General features: G+C 44.6%; 1 protein-coding gene across 2 annotated transcripts in view; it reads left to right on the top strand.

Annotated features, from left to right (window-relative positions):
- The first annotated feature begins 228 nt into the window (after nt 1-228).
- DCX (doublecortin) overlaps nt 229-13,169 on the top strand; it is a 72,808-nt gene continuing 59,867 nt past the window's right edge. The window contains exons 1-3 of one of the 2 annotated variants that reach the window (XM_010170271.1): nt 229-398; nt 1,932-2,322; nt 10,990-11,330. In XM_010170271.1, coding sequence (XP_010168573.1) covers nt 1,959-2,322; nt 10,990-11,330 — 705 coding nt within the window. In that variant the 5' untranslated portion in view covers nt 229-398; nt 1,932-1,958. Of the gene's footprint in view, nt 399-1,441; nt 2,323-10,989; nt 11,331-13,169 lie in introns of those variants that run through there. The other variant, XM_029085520.1, reaches the window with a different exon arrangement.

Genomic DNA, 13,169 nt, shown 5'->3' with positions numbered 1-13,169 from the left:
ATCCTATAACATTGGTGCATCAGTCCGATTATGTGCTTTTTTTAGTGGGGCCAGATGCTTTCTTGGTGAAGCCAAAGGGAATTTGCATCCTTCCAAACATCACCCCAAAACTTGCCCCTTTAAACTTTTTGCTTGCACATCTGCTAACATATCCAGAGCTGGAATAAACACACCCTTTTTTTCCTCTCAAATACAGAGAATACTACAAGCAGATGACTGATGAGGAGAGTAAAAACCACTGAGACAAAGTTACCGTGAAGGGATCGAACAAGGCACTAGGACCTAGGAGGCGTCTCATCCACCCTGGCAGGAATTTCTTGCTTGGAGCTCAGACAACAAAGGCAGAGTGAGCCTGGTTTTCTTTCTCTCAGCATCTCCACCCTGCACGCTGAAAACCGGTGAGTAGAGCTTTTTTGAGTGACTTGCATGCAGAAAAGTAACAGATGTCAGATAGAAAGGAGGAATCTTTCTCTCAGTACCTTACAGCATCTGCAGTTCATTTTAAAATCAAAACGCCCTGCATCCTCTGATTCATTCCCGAAGTTGCTTGGATGTTTCATTGTTCACGGCATGACACCAGCCTGAATCTACCCCCTCTGGCATCGTGGGGAAAATGTTCCCAACTTGGGGTTTCTGTGCAGATCACCTACATTGTCTTCTGCTTTATTGCAGACTGGGAACAATGATTTTTTTTGCACTGGTCACATTGACATTGTAGAATACTGGGAAGCAGCTTAGTTCTGGCAAATGTGAGGGGTGGGGAAGAGATAGCAACAGCTTTTTCTAGATTTATACCTGACTGCCAAGTGCTGGGGTAAATCCCCTCTCTGCCCAGCGTTAACGTGCAAGCAACATACGTGAGTTGCATATTCCTGGCTGTGCTGGGGGATTGAAAGGGTCTTTCTGCTGCAGGATTGGGGGTTCCTCCTCCTTTTGTGTTGGGGTTTGGTGGGGAGGAAGGTTGTTCTTGAGCATAAACTAGAGACCCCGCAGAAATTCCTGCTTGCTGGGTGTCAGCTCAAGTCTCAGCTTTACTGTGCTAGTCGCTTGTGCTGGGAGCCCCCAGTGCTCAGAACAATGAAAGGTGAGCTAGCAGGGGCGTTGGGTCCCTTGGGCAGAGGCACTTCCAGCAATTAAATCACTTGAGATTGGAAGGGGGCGGGGGAGGGGTGGAAATAGCCCCTTTATTTTCTCCTCCTCATTAAGTGGGAGCAGAAATGCAATTCAGAGGAGACTCAGGCTGAAAAGAGCTTATCGAAGCCTCCTTTCAATGACAGATTTTTCTTTCCAGTCATTTCTTCTTAGAGATGTAGGCTGGTCCTGGGAATTGATTGATGGGCTAGGAGGGGGCTGCGGATAGGGGGAAGGGTGGGCTGGATCTCATTGCTAACCCGTATTGAACAGGCTGTCACAAAGAAGCTGCTTATTCCCCTGTGACCATTCTTTCATAAACGCCAGTTTATTCTAATGTTAAACATTCAGATGCTCTGGTTCCTTCCGTGATTCGACAGATTGAAGGGCTGACTTACTGGGATCTCCTTGTTTTCTGTTGCCAAAGGAAACCTCACAGGGCTCAGAGGTTTAATTCATTGCCAACTGGTGTTTGGATGAGTTTTTTGGGGGGCTGAGTTGTGATTGCCGTTTAGCCCTTTGGCCCCAATTCACTGCACTTTGAAAACTCCCAGGTGCAGCAGCAGACAGCTCCCTGCCCCCAGTAGTTGGATCCCTTTCAGGATGTGAGGACCCCTCCTACCCTCAGTCCCCAGAATCGATACAAATCTGGGTCAGGGGAGGGTGCGCTTCCCAAATACATCTGTCCTGCTCTGGGCACGGCTCTCGCATTAGCGTTGTTTTTCTCTCTGGATTGTGGCTCTGCTTGGCTCTAACCTGTCCCTTTGCACTCCTTCTCTCCCCATCTCCTTCCTGCTCAGCTTCAAATCTTTAGGGTTCACCAAACTATGGAACTTGATTTTGGACACTTTGACGAAAGAGACAAGGCGTCCAGAAACATGCGAGGCTCACGTATGAACGGGTTACCCAGCCCCACTCACAGTGCTCACTGTAGCTTCTACAGAACCAGGACCTTACAGGCACTGAGTAACGAGAAGAAAGCCAAGAAGGTGCGTTTCTATCGCAACGGGGACCGCTACTTCAAGGGGATTGTATACGCCGTGTCCTCTGACCGCTTCCGGAGTTTTGATGCTCTCCTCGCTGACCTGACCCGATCCCTGTCCGACAACATTAACTTGCCTCAGGGAGTCCGTTACATTTACACCATTGATGGGTCGAGGAAGATTGGGAGCATGGATGAGCTGGAGGAAGGTAATTAGCATCGCTGTCTGGCGCAGTGAGGAGGCGGGGTAGGAAGGGGGCTGTACGCTTGGGTCTGCTGTTAAGGTCACATTTCCCCGGGATGCTGCTGCCCCTCTGAACTCAACCTGCCTGTTGAGGTGTGGGAGAGGGTGGCAGTGCAGGGGCTGAAAGACCCCGGGGTGTCCCCCAGCATGCTCACTCAGGTGCAGATGTGAAGCCAGAGGGATGTGCCTTATTCTTGGCTAGATATGGCTGTGTCCATTGCTCAGGGGCTGTCTGAGGGTGTCGCCACATCTGTCTGGGTAGGGTCCCAGAGGGATGCAGGGGGTGGCTGAGGAGTGATGTGGGTTTCCCATGGGGGTGGATGGGTATGAATGGAAAAGTGAGGGGTGCTGGTGGGTTCATGTAGCGTGTGTGTCGGGGGGTGGGAGGGATTTATGCACTCTGTGTGGGGAGCGGGGCTTGAGGGGTTCGTGCACATGTGTGTGTACAGGGGTGTGGTCAGGGCTGTGCAGGGCCTTGAGTATGTGTGGAGTGGAGTGTTGGGGTGTGTGCGTATGTGTGGTGGAGGAGGTGGGGTGTTAGGGGTTTTTACAGTGGGGCGTGTGTGGAGGGGTGTGTTGGGAGTTCACACAGTATGTTCAGAGGGGGGGAGTAAGTAAACAAGGTGTTTGCATGGAGAAAGGTGTTTTGGGGGGGGTTGCACTTGGTGAAATTTGGGGTTTTATATGAGTGTGTGTGTGTGTGTGTGTAAAGGAAGGTGTAAGGAGAGTTAGTTGCAGAGGAGGTGTTGGGATTCCCTGAAGGGGTTCATGCACAGGGTGTGTGTTGGGGTTTGTGCTCAGGGGGTGTTTGCAGAGGCGTGTAGGGCTGTGTGTGTGTTTTTTTCTTGCATAGCCATGTGTGTGGAGGGGGCGTTGGAAGTTCATGTGCTGTGTCTGAATCCAGTTCATGCAGGGTCTGTGTGGAAGGGAGGTGTATTGAGATGTTCAGGTGGGGCGTGTGTTTGGGGAGTGTTTCTGCAGGGTCCGTGTGTGGTGTGGTGGGGTGGGTTGCCGTGGTAGCTCTGTGGGGGGGTGTGGGAAGGCAGCCCCTGCATGGCAGGTCTGAGTGTATCCCTATATCTAGAGGGGGTGTTGGTGTGCCTGTTTGAGTGTCACTTGGACTGTGGGATGAAGGATGAGTCAAAAATCAGTCCTTCTGGAAGGGGTGGCCTGGGGGGAAGCTTGCTTCTGTGGAGCTCCACTGCCAACCTTATTCGTGCTTGGGGAGCTGCCTCTGCAGCAGTGAGCTGCTGCCGTGGGTGCTGCCTTCCTCGAGAAGTGTCAGGAGAACCCCTAGGATGAAATTGCTACATGGCCAGTCTTTCCCCCTTGCCCAAGGCATGGCCGTGGACAGGCTCTGCTGGTGGTGCAGCCGAAGTGGGGTGCACAGAGGACACCCACAGCCACCCTGCTTCTCTCTTCCCTGAGCAATTCAGATGCTCCATTCTTTGTTTGGACCTAGTATATACCGATTGCTCTGTTGCAAAAGGGGACTTGCTCTTCCCTGTTCCTTGATGTTTTCCTCCAAGCAGATGACCTGGCTGATTTGGTAACTACAGAAAATCTACAAGGTTTCTGCCTTTAATAAAAGACAATGGATGTGTGTGAGGCACTGAGCTGCAGTGGCCGCCTCAGCAGTGAGTCATTGTGTGACCTTGACTAAAGCATCTCTCCCTAGAATTCCTTCTTTGTCAAGTGGAATACTCATTCCCCAAAATACTTTGTGGGGACAAGCACACAGAATAAATGTCGGTTTCCATAGAGGAGTTTTACTGGGAAGAAATTGCTGCCTTTCAGAGAGATGATGCAGTCATAGTGGAGTTATTCTCAGCTCAGTTACAGCTGTCAAATGGAGGTGTGGCCTCCCTTAATTTTAGAGATTCTGCCATGTTTCATTCTGATCTCTTAATATGGCCACAGCCTTTCTCTAATCGCAGCTCTCTACATGTCCAGGTTTTATGTAAATCTTTAGGAATAACTACACAGAAGAAAATGCAGTTCTTTATTCTCCTTTTATATTCTTCCTGCTTTTTGTTAGTGAAGTTCAGAAACCTTTAGTTGTTATACCTGCATTGCACTGGGTTTTGCTGCAGGTAAGAAGGTACTTAGTTCTTGAAAATATTTTTTAATGGTTAAGGTCTGGGCAGGAGATGCTGGCATTTGGGTTCTGGCTTTGTTCTGCCAAAATGGGATCTGGAAACAGCACTGAAGAAGTGGCACTTAAAAAAGAAGAAAAAAAAAAAGATTATCTCTGTAGCTGTGTCCTCAGTGGAGCATCACCTTTGAAAATACAGTCTGAGCAGATTGAAAACAAAGGAATCCAGTGTCTGAAAATGCAAAAGTAGATAGATCTGCATGCTGTTCTTGATGGTTTAATGTTAATGACATTCCCATATTTCTAGGGGTGACCTATGCTTCTGTTGTAGAGAAACAATCCAGGAAAGACATTACTTTTGATTTATACTACTGTGGTTGTAACCAACCTTATGGTAAACTATGCTACTAGCTTGGGTGTTTGTATAACTGGGTACTACAGACATGCATGGGAACACAGAACTTGAGAGTAACTGTGCTGTAACAGACAAGAACAGTACATATACAAGCACTGTGTCTTTGCCATATAAATTAGCTTTCTGGTTGGAGACTGAGGGTAACTAAACCAGTTCTAGTTTCTATCATGTGACTAATTTATTATTGTAATTTCCAATAAACAATTAGAACCTAGGAAAATAAGTCATCAGAGAAGCTCATCTCAGTTCTTTGATTGCAAAAGCTGGTGAAGTACTGATAATATTTCACATCATGTACTTGATTGCTTATGCATGATTTAAAAATGTGCTTATATGATCTGAATGTACTTCTGGAGGGTAGAGAATGATATTGCATGATACCAATATCCTTGAGGCAGACATTTCAGGTGAACAAAACCCACTTGGTGTGCTGCTAACTAAATGGGACTTGGAAATAACTATTTTGGTTTCCAGACCCAAACTTGGTAGTCTTTTCTTCCCTGGCATTCAGGATTGTTCTCATAAGGTTCTGGATGAATGTTTTACTTCCCAGTTTGTCCAAGATGGAATAAGTAAAGTCTCTCTTACTCTTTGATCACATCCCTCCTAGCTGCCATTGGGATGTGCCTCTTGGTTCTCTCCTGTACTTGAACCCTAGTGCCTCACATTTTGGAAGCCCACCAAGACTCCGTCACATAAGTGCCTTTTGCTGCCTGCTGAGTTCTTCCTCACCTGTTGGCTGGTTTTTTCCATGCTGCCTCCTATACCAGAGAGCTGTATGTGTCTTCCAATGAACTTCTCTCAAAATCCACTTATCTGATCATTTTTTTAACCCTTCTTTCACTCATAATGGCCATCTTCCATCATTGTAGTCACTATCTTAATCTTCACTCCCTATTTTCAGCATTCAGTTTTAATGTATTTGTAAATAATGCACAGGCTGCTATTGATTAAGACTGTATTCCTCCTATAATGCACATGCTGCTGTTGATTAGGACTGTATTCCTCCTTAATGTATATGTTGGCTTAGTGCAGTACTGCATCCTATTGCTGTACTGTTACAGCTGATCCTGACTACAGATAAATCGCTGACAGCATCTCCCATTTGTGTGCTCTCTTGGCTGAGTCAGGAGTGGGTATTAGGCCCGAGTGCTACTATCTATCATGGTTGTTTTAGTCAATAAGTGGGTCTTTTGGAAAAGAGCACCAGGTGATCTTTATTCCCTTTCATGTTATAAATGGTTCTAGTGACCAAGGTTTTAGAAAGTCAGTATATGAAGCTGCCTTTATAGATTATTGGTGAGCCACTGTTGTAACTGTTCTGTGCTTTGTGCTGTGAGAAAACTTGAATATGAAAGATACTAAAAAAGTCACGTGCTGTCTTTTCCAGCCTTGCTCAAGCTGATAGTAGAGTGGCTCACATTGTCATTAGTTTCTACAAAAATCTGGTTGCCTTTGACATCTGGACAGGATGACTGGTTCCTTGGTTCATTTTGAGCCTCTATGTTCTTGTAGACCTATTGTGATGAGATGGCCAATTCTTCCTGCATCAGCTCTGATTGCTCTTTTTCTTTGAATAGGATAAAGGTGGAAGCTGATGTTACTTTGTGTTTATGCGTGATGATCTGCATCCCACAAATGAGATTGTTGTGGGACAAAAGATTTTTTTAGTCCTTTCCATAATTTTGCTGCCTTCCCATGTGGCCCCACTAGCAGTTTCTTGACATAATGAAACAGAGAGCTGCAACTGGAGAGTGAAGGAAAGGCAGAAGGCAGACTCCTGGTTGTTGAAGCCATTGCAGCTCTGAGTTAACCTCAGTGCTTCTGCAGACTGGTTTGTTTCCTCTGGAGGGAAGGACTGTGGACTGACACTTCCTCAGAAGCAGAATTCCCTCCTTGTAATGATGAGACATTTGTCACAACGTATTTAGAGGGCCTGACCAAATGGGACATCCTACTGTGCAAGGCACTATTGAAATGTGTAAGAAGAGTGAGCTCCTGCCCAGGGAGACTATGGTCTGAACATGTCAAGGTGGAAGAAGTTATTGCTACTGATGAGGAACTGAGATGCGCAAAAAGCAGTCTGACTTGTTTGTCCAAAGTCTGTAGACAAAAGAAAAATGAAAATCACACCTCTGAGCTTTCTTATTCAAGTGCTTTCATTCCCTTCTTGAGCCTTTTTCAGGGTCTGGTCAGTGGTTTGGAGGGACTTGCATCTTTCAGGTTTTTTATTATAAGTGGTCTTTGGACCTACTTCTAGTCAGTGTCTGATTTCATGTGAATTTAGTGTCGTTTGCTGTGTACAGTCAGGGTCAGAAATATATGTGACTATAAACCCATCAAACACAAATATAGCATGGATTAGACATGGTCAATAGAGGCAGAAATGCAGACACAGATTAAAACTGTGAGAGAGACTCAGCATTTAGTAGAAGCTATAGAGCTCCTCCCTTCTGGTCTCCTGGCATGCTCAGGCTGTTAGGGCATAGCCCACCTTGCATTGTGGTTGGAGGGCCCATCCCAGGGAGGATTTATGCCCTTGTCCTGTGCTGGGCTACTTGTCTGAAATTTGTTCTTGCCCCAGATTAAACATTAGAAAAAGCTGAAGAGGATTTTGTCTTGCTCAGTCGGGTTTCATTGCAAATGTTCTTGGGCTGTGTGAGATATTCCGGAAAGTGTTTCCAAGCTTTTTGTATCCTGTCATGCCCTAGGGAATCTCTTCCAAAATCTTGTCCAGGAGTGTTTAAAGTAATCATAGGAGGGGCTCCACCCTGGAGCTGTACAGAGCCTGGTGTGTGCTGGGACTGAGGGTTTTACAGGAAATATATTGAAATCTCCAACCAATGTGTGCCTGTTCCAGTTTGCCTGGAAAACTTAAATTCATGTAGTCCAATACTGAAGTCTTGGTAACCTGTGGCATTGTTTTCTATGGCTGTTGTCCTGACAGTTTTGCTAAATACATCTTATGAAACAAAACTTATCCTTGTGGTTCTGTTTTATTTGCTCATCCTGGCTGTCACACTAGGACTGGTATGGTCCCATAAATTCTTTAGGGCCATCGTGTGGTTTTGAAGGTAACTTGGTAATAATGCATTTCTTTCACTTTTTCAACAGAACAAGAGGTGCTTCTCTCTCATGGGAGAGCTTCCTGTGGAAGAGCCAAAGGAAGGAAGCTCTTCCAGAGTTCATTTTGCCATGGTGGAGTAGGTCTTGAGGCAGAGGAGGATCCTTTTTAATGCTTAAGGTAGCAAGAACTTAATGCATTTGAAACAAAGGGCCTACTTTAACACTGTATGTAATGTAGTGAACTCTGCAAGGTGTTAAGTCCACTTAATTCCTATTGAAGTCATAGTAAATCCCACGAAACGTGAAAGCTGGGCACAGTAGCACAATCTCAACTTTGCGACAGCAGAGCTAACAACCAAAATAATTGACTGCAGCCCACAGAGACTGTTTTTGGAATAACTGTTAGCAGTAGCACTCTAAAATGGCCTCAATCCAACTTTCCCAGTTTTTCTTGCAAGACTTCTGCCCACAGTTCATTGTACTTGAAAACTTGCTGGTGCTTTCTGAGACAGGATAACTTTTTCTGAAAGCATAGCCTGTCATTTGTCGTATTGTCACAAGGAGCTGCTGTAAGAGGGTTGAAGGATTAGTGCTCATCTTAAGCTTAGAGTTTCTCTAAGAAATCTCTCTAAGGCAAATCTTATCTTTGAGATCATTCCTTCTTTAGGAACTGAATAATCACATTGTGCTTCTATTGCATTGGTAGCACGGTAATGTGTAATGCACTGGTAGCCAGAGTAATTCAGTGTGGTACAAGCCATGGCTTCACATGACAAATGTGCTGATCATGGCTTAAGGCTGAAGGTCTACAGTCAGTCCATCTAATGCTAAGGGCAGGATAGAAAGAATAAGTAAGTGCCTTGGCTGGTTTAGTGGCACAATACAAATTGTGACACCTCTGGAGCACGCTGGCGTGATAACGAGTGCACATCACCCTGCAGGGCTTTGTCTTTGCAGTACAGAAAGGGCGTCTTGCACTGACCTGGTGCTGCGTGAAAAACATGCTGTCCTTAGCACCACTGGTGTCATGCCCATAGTGTGGTCTTCAGCAGCAGGTTAGATCTTGTCAGGATGATGCTTCTCACTCTTACAAAAGCTTCCCACCCCCAGTGCATGACTGTGTCTCTTTGGGGCTGCCATTTGGGGTTTTGTTTGGAAGTAATGACATGGCTGCTCATCATACCTTCTCATGGATTATGGTTGGATTTCTGCACATGTACACAGCTGCTTGCTGTCTAAAGATGTGTTCCTGAAAATATCTGTGGACAGATTTTTATGCTTAGGGCTGTGGAGCAATATACTTCTTGGAGTTGTTTCTTTTGCTTTTGACAAAATCTCATATCCACTTCTTCCCTTTTCTTCCTGTTACGCTGTGCATGTCTTCTGCAACTGTGCTCTGTCTGTCAGTTACATTTCTTTGACTGGCACAGTTGTACACCTTGACTTCTCATTATAGGCTTAGTATAGATAGATGTAGCAGAGAAACAAAGAAACCACTCCTCTTTCTATGGTAGCACTTTCTAGTCCCCATAAGATTTCTCTGTTCTGTGATCTTCTGGGCATGGTACGCATGTTCAAAGCTGGAAAGTTCACAGGTCTTCAGCTCATGCTTGCCTGATCCTGCTACCACCTCATGGTAAGGTTTGGGTAAAACTACCAATTGTGGGAAGTGAAATAGCACATGTTCCTGGCTGGCAAATGGTAAAAGGGATGTGCCTCACTGAGGAACTTGGATGATAACTTTGCCTGTCTTAGAGATCCTGTAATGGAAAGCCAGACTCAGATGTCAGGTAGGATTTTCAAAGATGTCCAGGCCCTGGAGTTTGCAGTAGGGAACAGATAAGGAAATGCAACCAGTCTGTTTATATGAAGAAGGACTTTTTTTCTTATTCAAAATAAGTTTGATGTAAAAAATATCGATTTAACCATTGTAATATTTGAAGAACTTCGTTCTGTTAAGATCAGCACAATAAAACACCAGAAGAAACTCCGTAAGATCCTGCAGATGCCCATGTTATGCCTTCAGTTTCTATTCAAATTTTATTTAATGGTGAGACAAAAGCTGCTTCGTCTAGCAACGACTGACTTTTTTTTCAGTACATCCTCAAGTGCTCAGCAGCCTGAGTCATTTCAGACTAGACAGCTACATTCCTTTAGGGATACTGCTTTACAGTCTCATTCTAGTAATAACTCTTCTAGCATCCATCAGATATGCAGGCGCAAAAGATCCTATAAATCTCTTAAAACCTTAGATAGGATCCTGTAAACTACAGGCAAAGCTTGAAACTAATTTTGGGTGGGATAGGGAAGGGCTTTTTTGTGAATTACTAACAAGACTGTGTAACCCTTCTCTACCATGTCTAAATTTGTATTTAATATATTTTTGGTTGGTACCAACCATATAAAAGCAAGTAGTGGTATTTGGGGTCATGTTTTATCTCAGCTGCTACTAGGTCTGTCCTCTAATAAACCACTGACACTGTAACAAAGCGTATTCGTTATGCCTGCTAGATTTATCAAAGCTGCTTTTGGTAGACACTATTCAGTACCAGAGTTTCATTATTTTCCAGGCTTGACGCAAGGTACTTTGTGGATGAATGTTGATATCCTCTTGACAGGGGATGACAGACTGACATAGTAGCTAGGTCTGTAAAGATGGAGAGGAAGCTGGCAAATTTACAAGATAATTGAGGTGATTAAATGAATTTGATGTTTAGGAGCTTTTAGACAGCTTAGTTGCATCTTCAGGTACCTTAATGCATTTATAACTCTGAACCTTTTTTTAACCCCTGATTCATGTGACTGAGTGGTGGTATGTATTTGCTGATGCAAACTATGGCTGACTTGCTTACTTTGGGGAAATACTAGTCATTTTAAACAAACATAAATATAAAATTAAAATAAGACAGAATGTTTTAATAACAAGCTGTCATGGAAGGGCTAATGAAAATGATTAATGATTTAAATTATTAATGGGAGGAATGTACAGTGTCTGGTTTTCAGCAGTCTTACAGTAATAACTGTAGAATTAGACTGGTGTTCATTTCTTTCCAAAGGGGAGAGTTACGTCTGCTCATCTGACAACTTCTTCAAGAAGGTGGAATACACCAAGAACGTCAATCCCAACTGGTCTGTCAATGTGAAGACATCTGCTAACCAGAAAGCACCTCAGTCTCTGGCCAGCAGCAACAGCGCTCAGGCAAAGGAGAACAAAGATTTTGTGCGTCCCAAGCTGGTAACCATCATCCGCAGCGGGGTGAAGCCCCGGAAGGCAGTCCGTGTGCTCTTGAACAAGAAGACTGCCCATTCGTTTGAGCAAGTTCTCACTGATATCACTGAAGCTATAAAACTGGAGACAGGAGTGGTCAAAAAGCTGTATACCTTGGATGGGAAACAGGTAGGAGATTTTACAGATGTTGTCTTTTTCTTTCTCTTATCTTGAGGCTTTGCTGACTCAGAACAATTTTTGAAGCCTAAAATTAACGTGAGATGATCACTGCCATCTGTTCTCTCACAAGTCAGTCTTCTCATGCCAGTGGTTAAGTTACTAAATTTTCACTGGTATTAATATCAAGTAAAGAATGTGGCCAACCATCTGAGTGAAACAGATGCTCCATCCTGCATGCCAGCCAGTAGTGCGTGTCTTCTGGACTAGCTAAATAAATAACGTGGAGAGTTCGGCTCACAGCCACCAGTTGATTTGGCTCTGAAGTAATTGCAAGAACTTTCAAGCTTTGGATTCACTGAGTGAAAATGTATTGCTTGACTTTCCTTGCTTGCTAAGATAAACTAATTGATCCAAGCATGCTCTTCTGTCTAGCTCAGTAATTAGCAGGAAAAGCATGGAACTGTGTTGCATTTCCTTGAGTAAAAGCATGAAGAGATAACATGCAGAAAGGGATTTGGGTCAAAAATATTTAGTGGGTCATCATAATGTGCTTCATGTCTACATTTTCCTGGAACTGAAGGAAACATCTGTCTCTTGTTAGCAGCTACACGGCAATAAGCCGTTTCATATTGCTGATGTGGAAGATAACTCTGGGGACTGGGAAGAGCTAGATTCTTCAAGGAAAATTCTGAGCTTGATTTAACAGTTCTGTGTCTTCTGTAACTGAGGGGTAACCTTATTTTTGTCACTGTTTTTCTTGCTCCAGATTCTGGAGTGACACAGCACAGCTCTTGAGTGGGGGTTGGATGCTGGCTGTTCTAGGGATTGATGCTACTGCTTTAAATTAACTCTCTTTCCTATTTCTGGAGAAAATTATTCAAGTACTGCCTCTTGAAATACCATGCCAAAGCTAGGCAATGCATCCAACTAACGTGCAGGATTTATGAAAATATATTAAAATCTTCATCCTTCTAACCCCAAAAAAAGGCTCATAAAGTGTCCTGTGCAGTCCAGGTGCAGCATCTGGGAACTTAAAGTAGCACGTTGCTTTAACCTGTCTGATATTGTTGCTTTGTCCCAACCTCTGTATCCTGCACATCCAGTTTCAGATCTACAAAAATCTCATCTGCCTGTCAGAGCTTTTCTTTCCGCTTGTCTCAACCCAGTACTTTTTCTTCACAAGATGTATAGTTTATACGAGTGGGTGACTTTCCAGCTGGACTGTCCATAGCTGTAGTAGCATGCTGTAAATAAGCAGTGATACAGGGAGTGATGTACTGGAAAACTTGGAAGTGGCTGGGGGAAGAGGAAAGAGCGACTCAAGTGATCTCTCCTCACTGAGGAAATCATACATGGGCACAGGACCATGTGTCTTGAGTCACAGCAGTTTTACAAAGGGTTTAATGATAGATCTGGCCTGAAAGCAGTTGCCTGCTCATGCTGACACAGAGTCCTGTTGTTCTCCCAATTGTGAATAAGGATCTCAATCTGAACCTGTAAAATGCCTCAGTTCTTTGACAACAGGCAGCATTTTGAATGTGAGATGTTGCTTTGGACGGGGTGCAGATACAGGGATGCCCCATGAGCTTCTATCAAACTTCTGCTCTCCCCATTTAAGCTAGCTCCAGGAGTAAGTGGTGTTTCCCTCTCCACCTCTGACTGGAGAGCAAGAGAATCAGCCTGTAAAGGGACCTGTGACTGGACCAGCCTGTGAAATGTGTTAATTCCTAAGCGGGGATTTGGGAAGTGCTGCTTGCTCTGGAGTCACAGATCGCCTAGAGCAGTGCTGCTGTGGGGCAGGCTGCAGTCTCTTGTTGGGGTGGCTGCTGTGCATAGGGCTAAAGCTCA

The sequence above is a fragment of the Antrostomus carolinensis genome, unplaced genomic scaffold (assembly GCF_000700745.2).
Source record: "Antrostomus carolinensis isolate BGI_N321 unplaced genomic scaffold, ASM70074v2 scaffold10356, whole genome shotgun sequence".
In the NCBI taxonomy this organism is placed as follows: Eukaryota; Metazoa; Chordata; class Aves; order Caprimulgiformes; family Caprimulgidae; genus Antrostomus; species Antrostomus carolinensis.
This window is presented reverse-complemented; position numbering and strand designations above follow the sequence as displayed.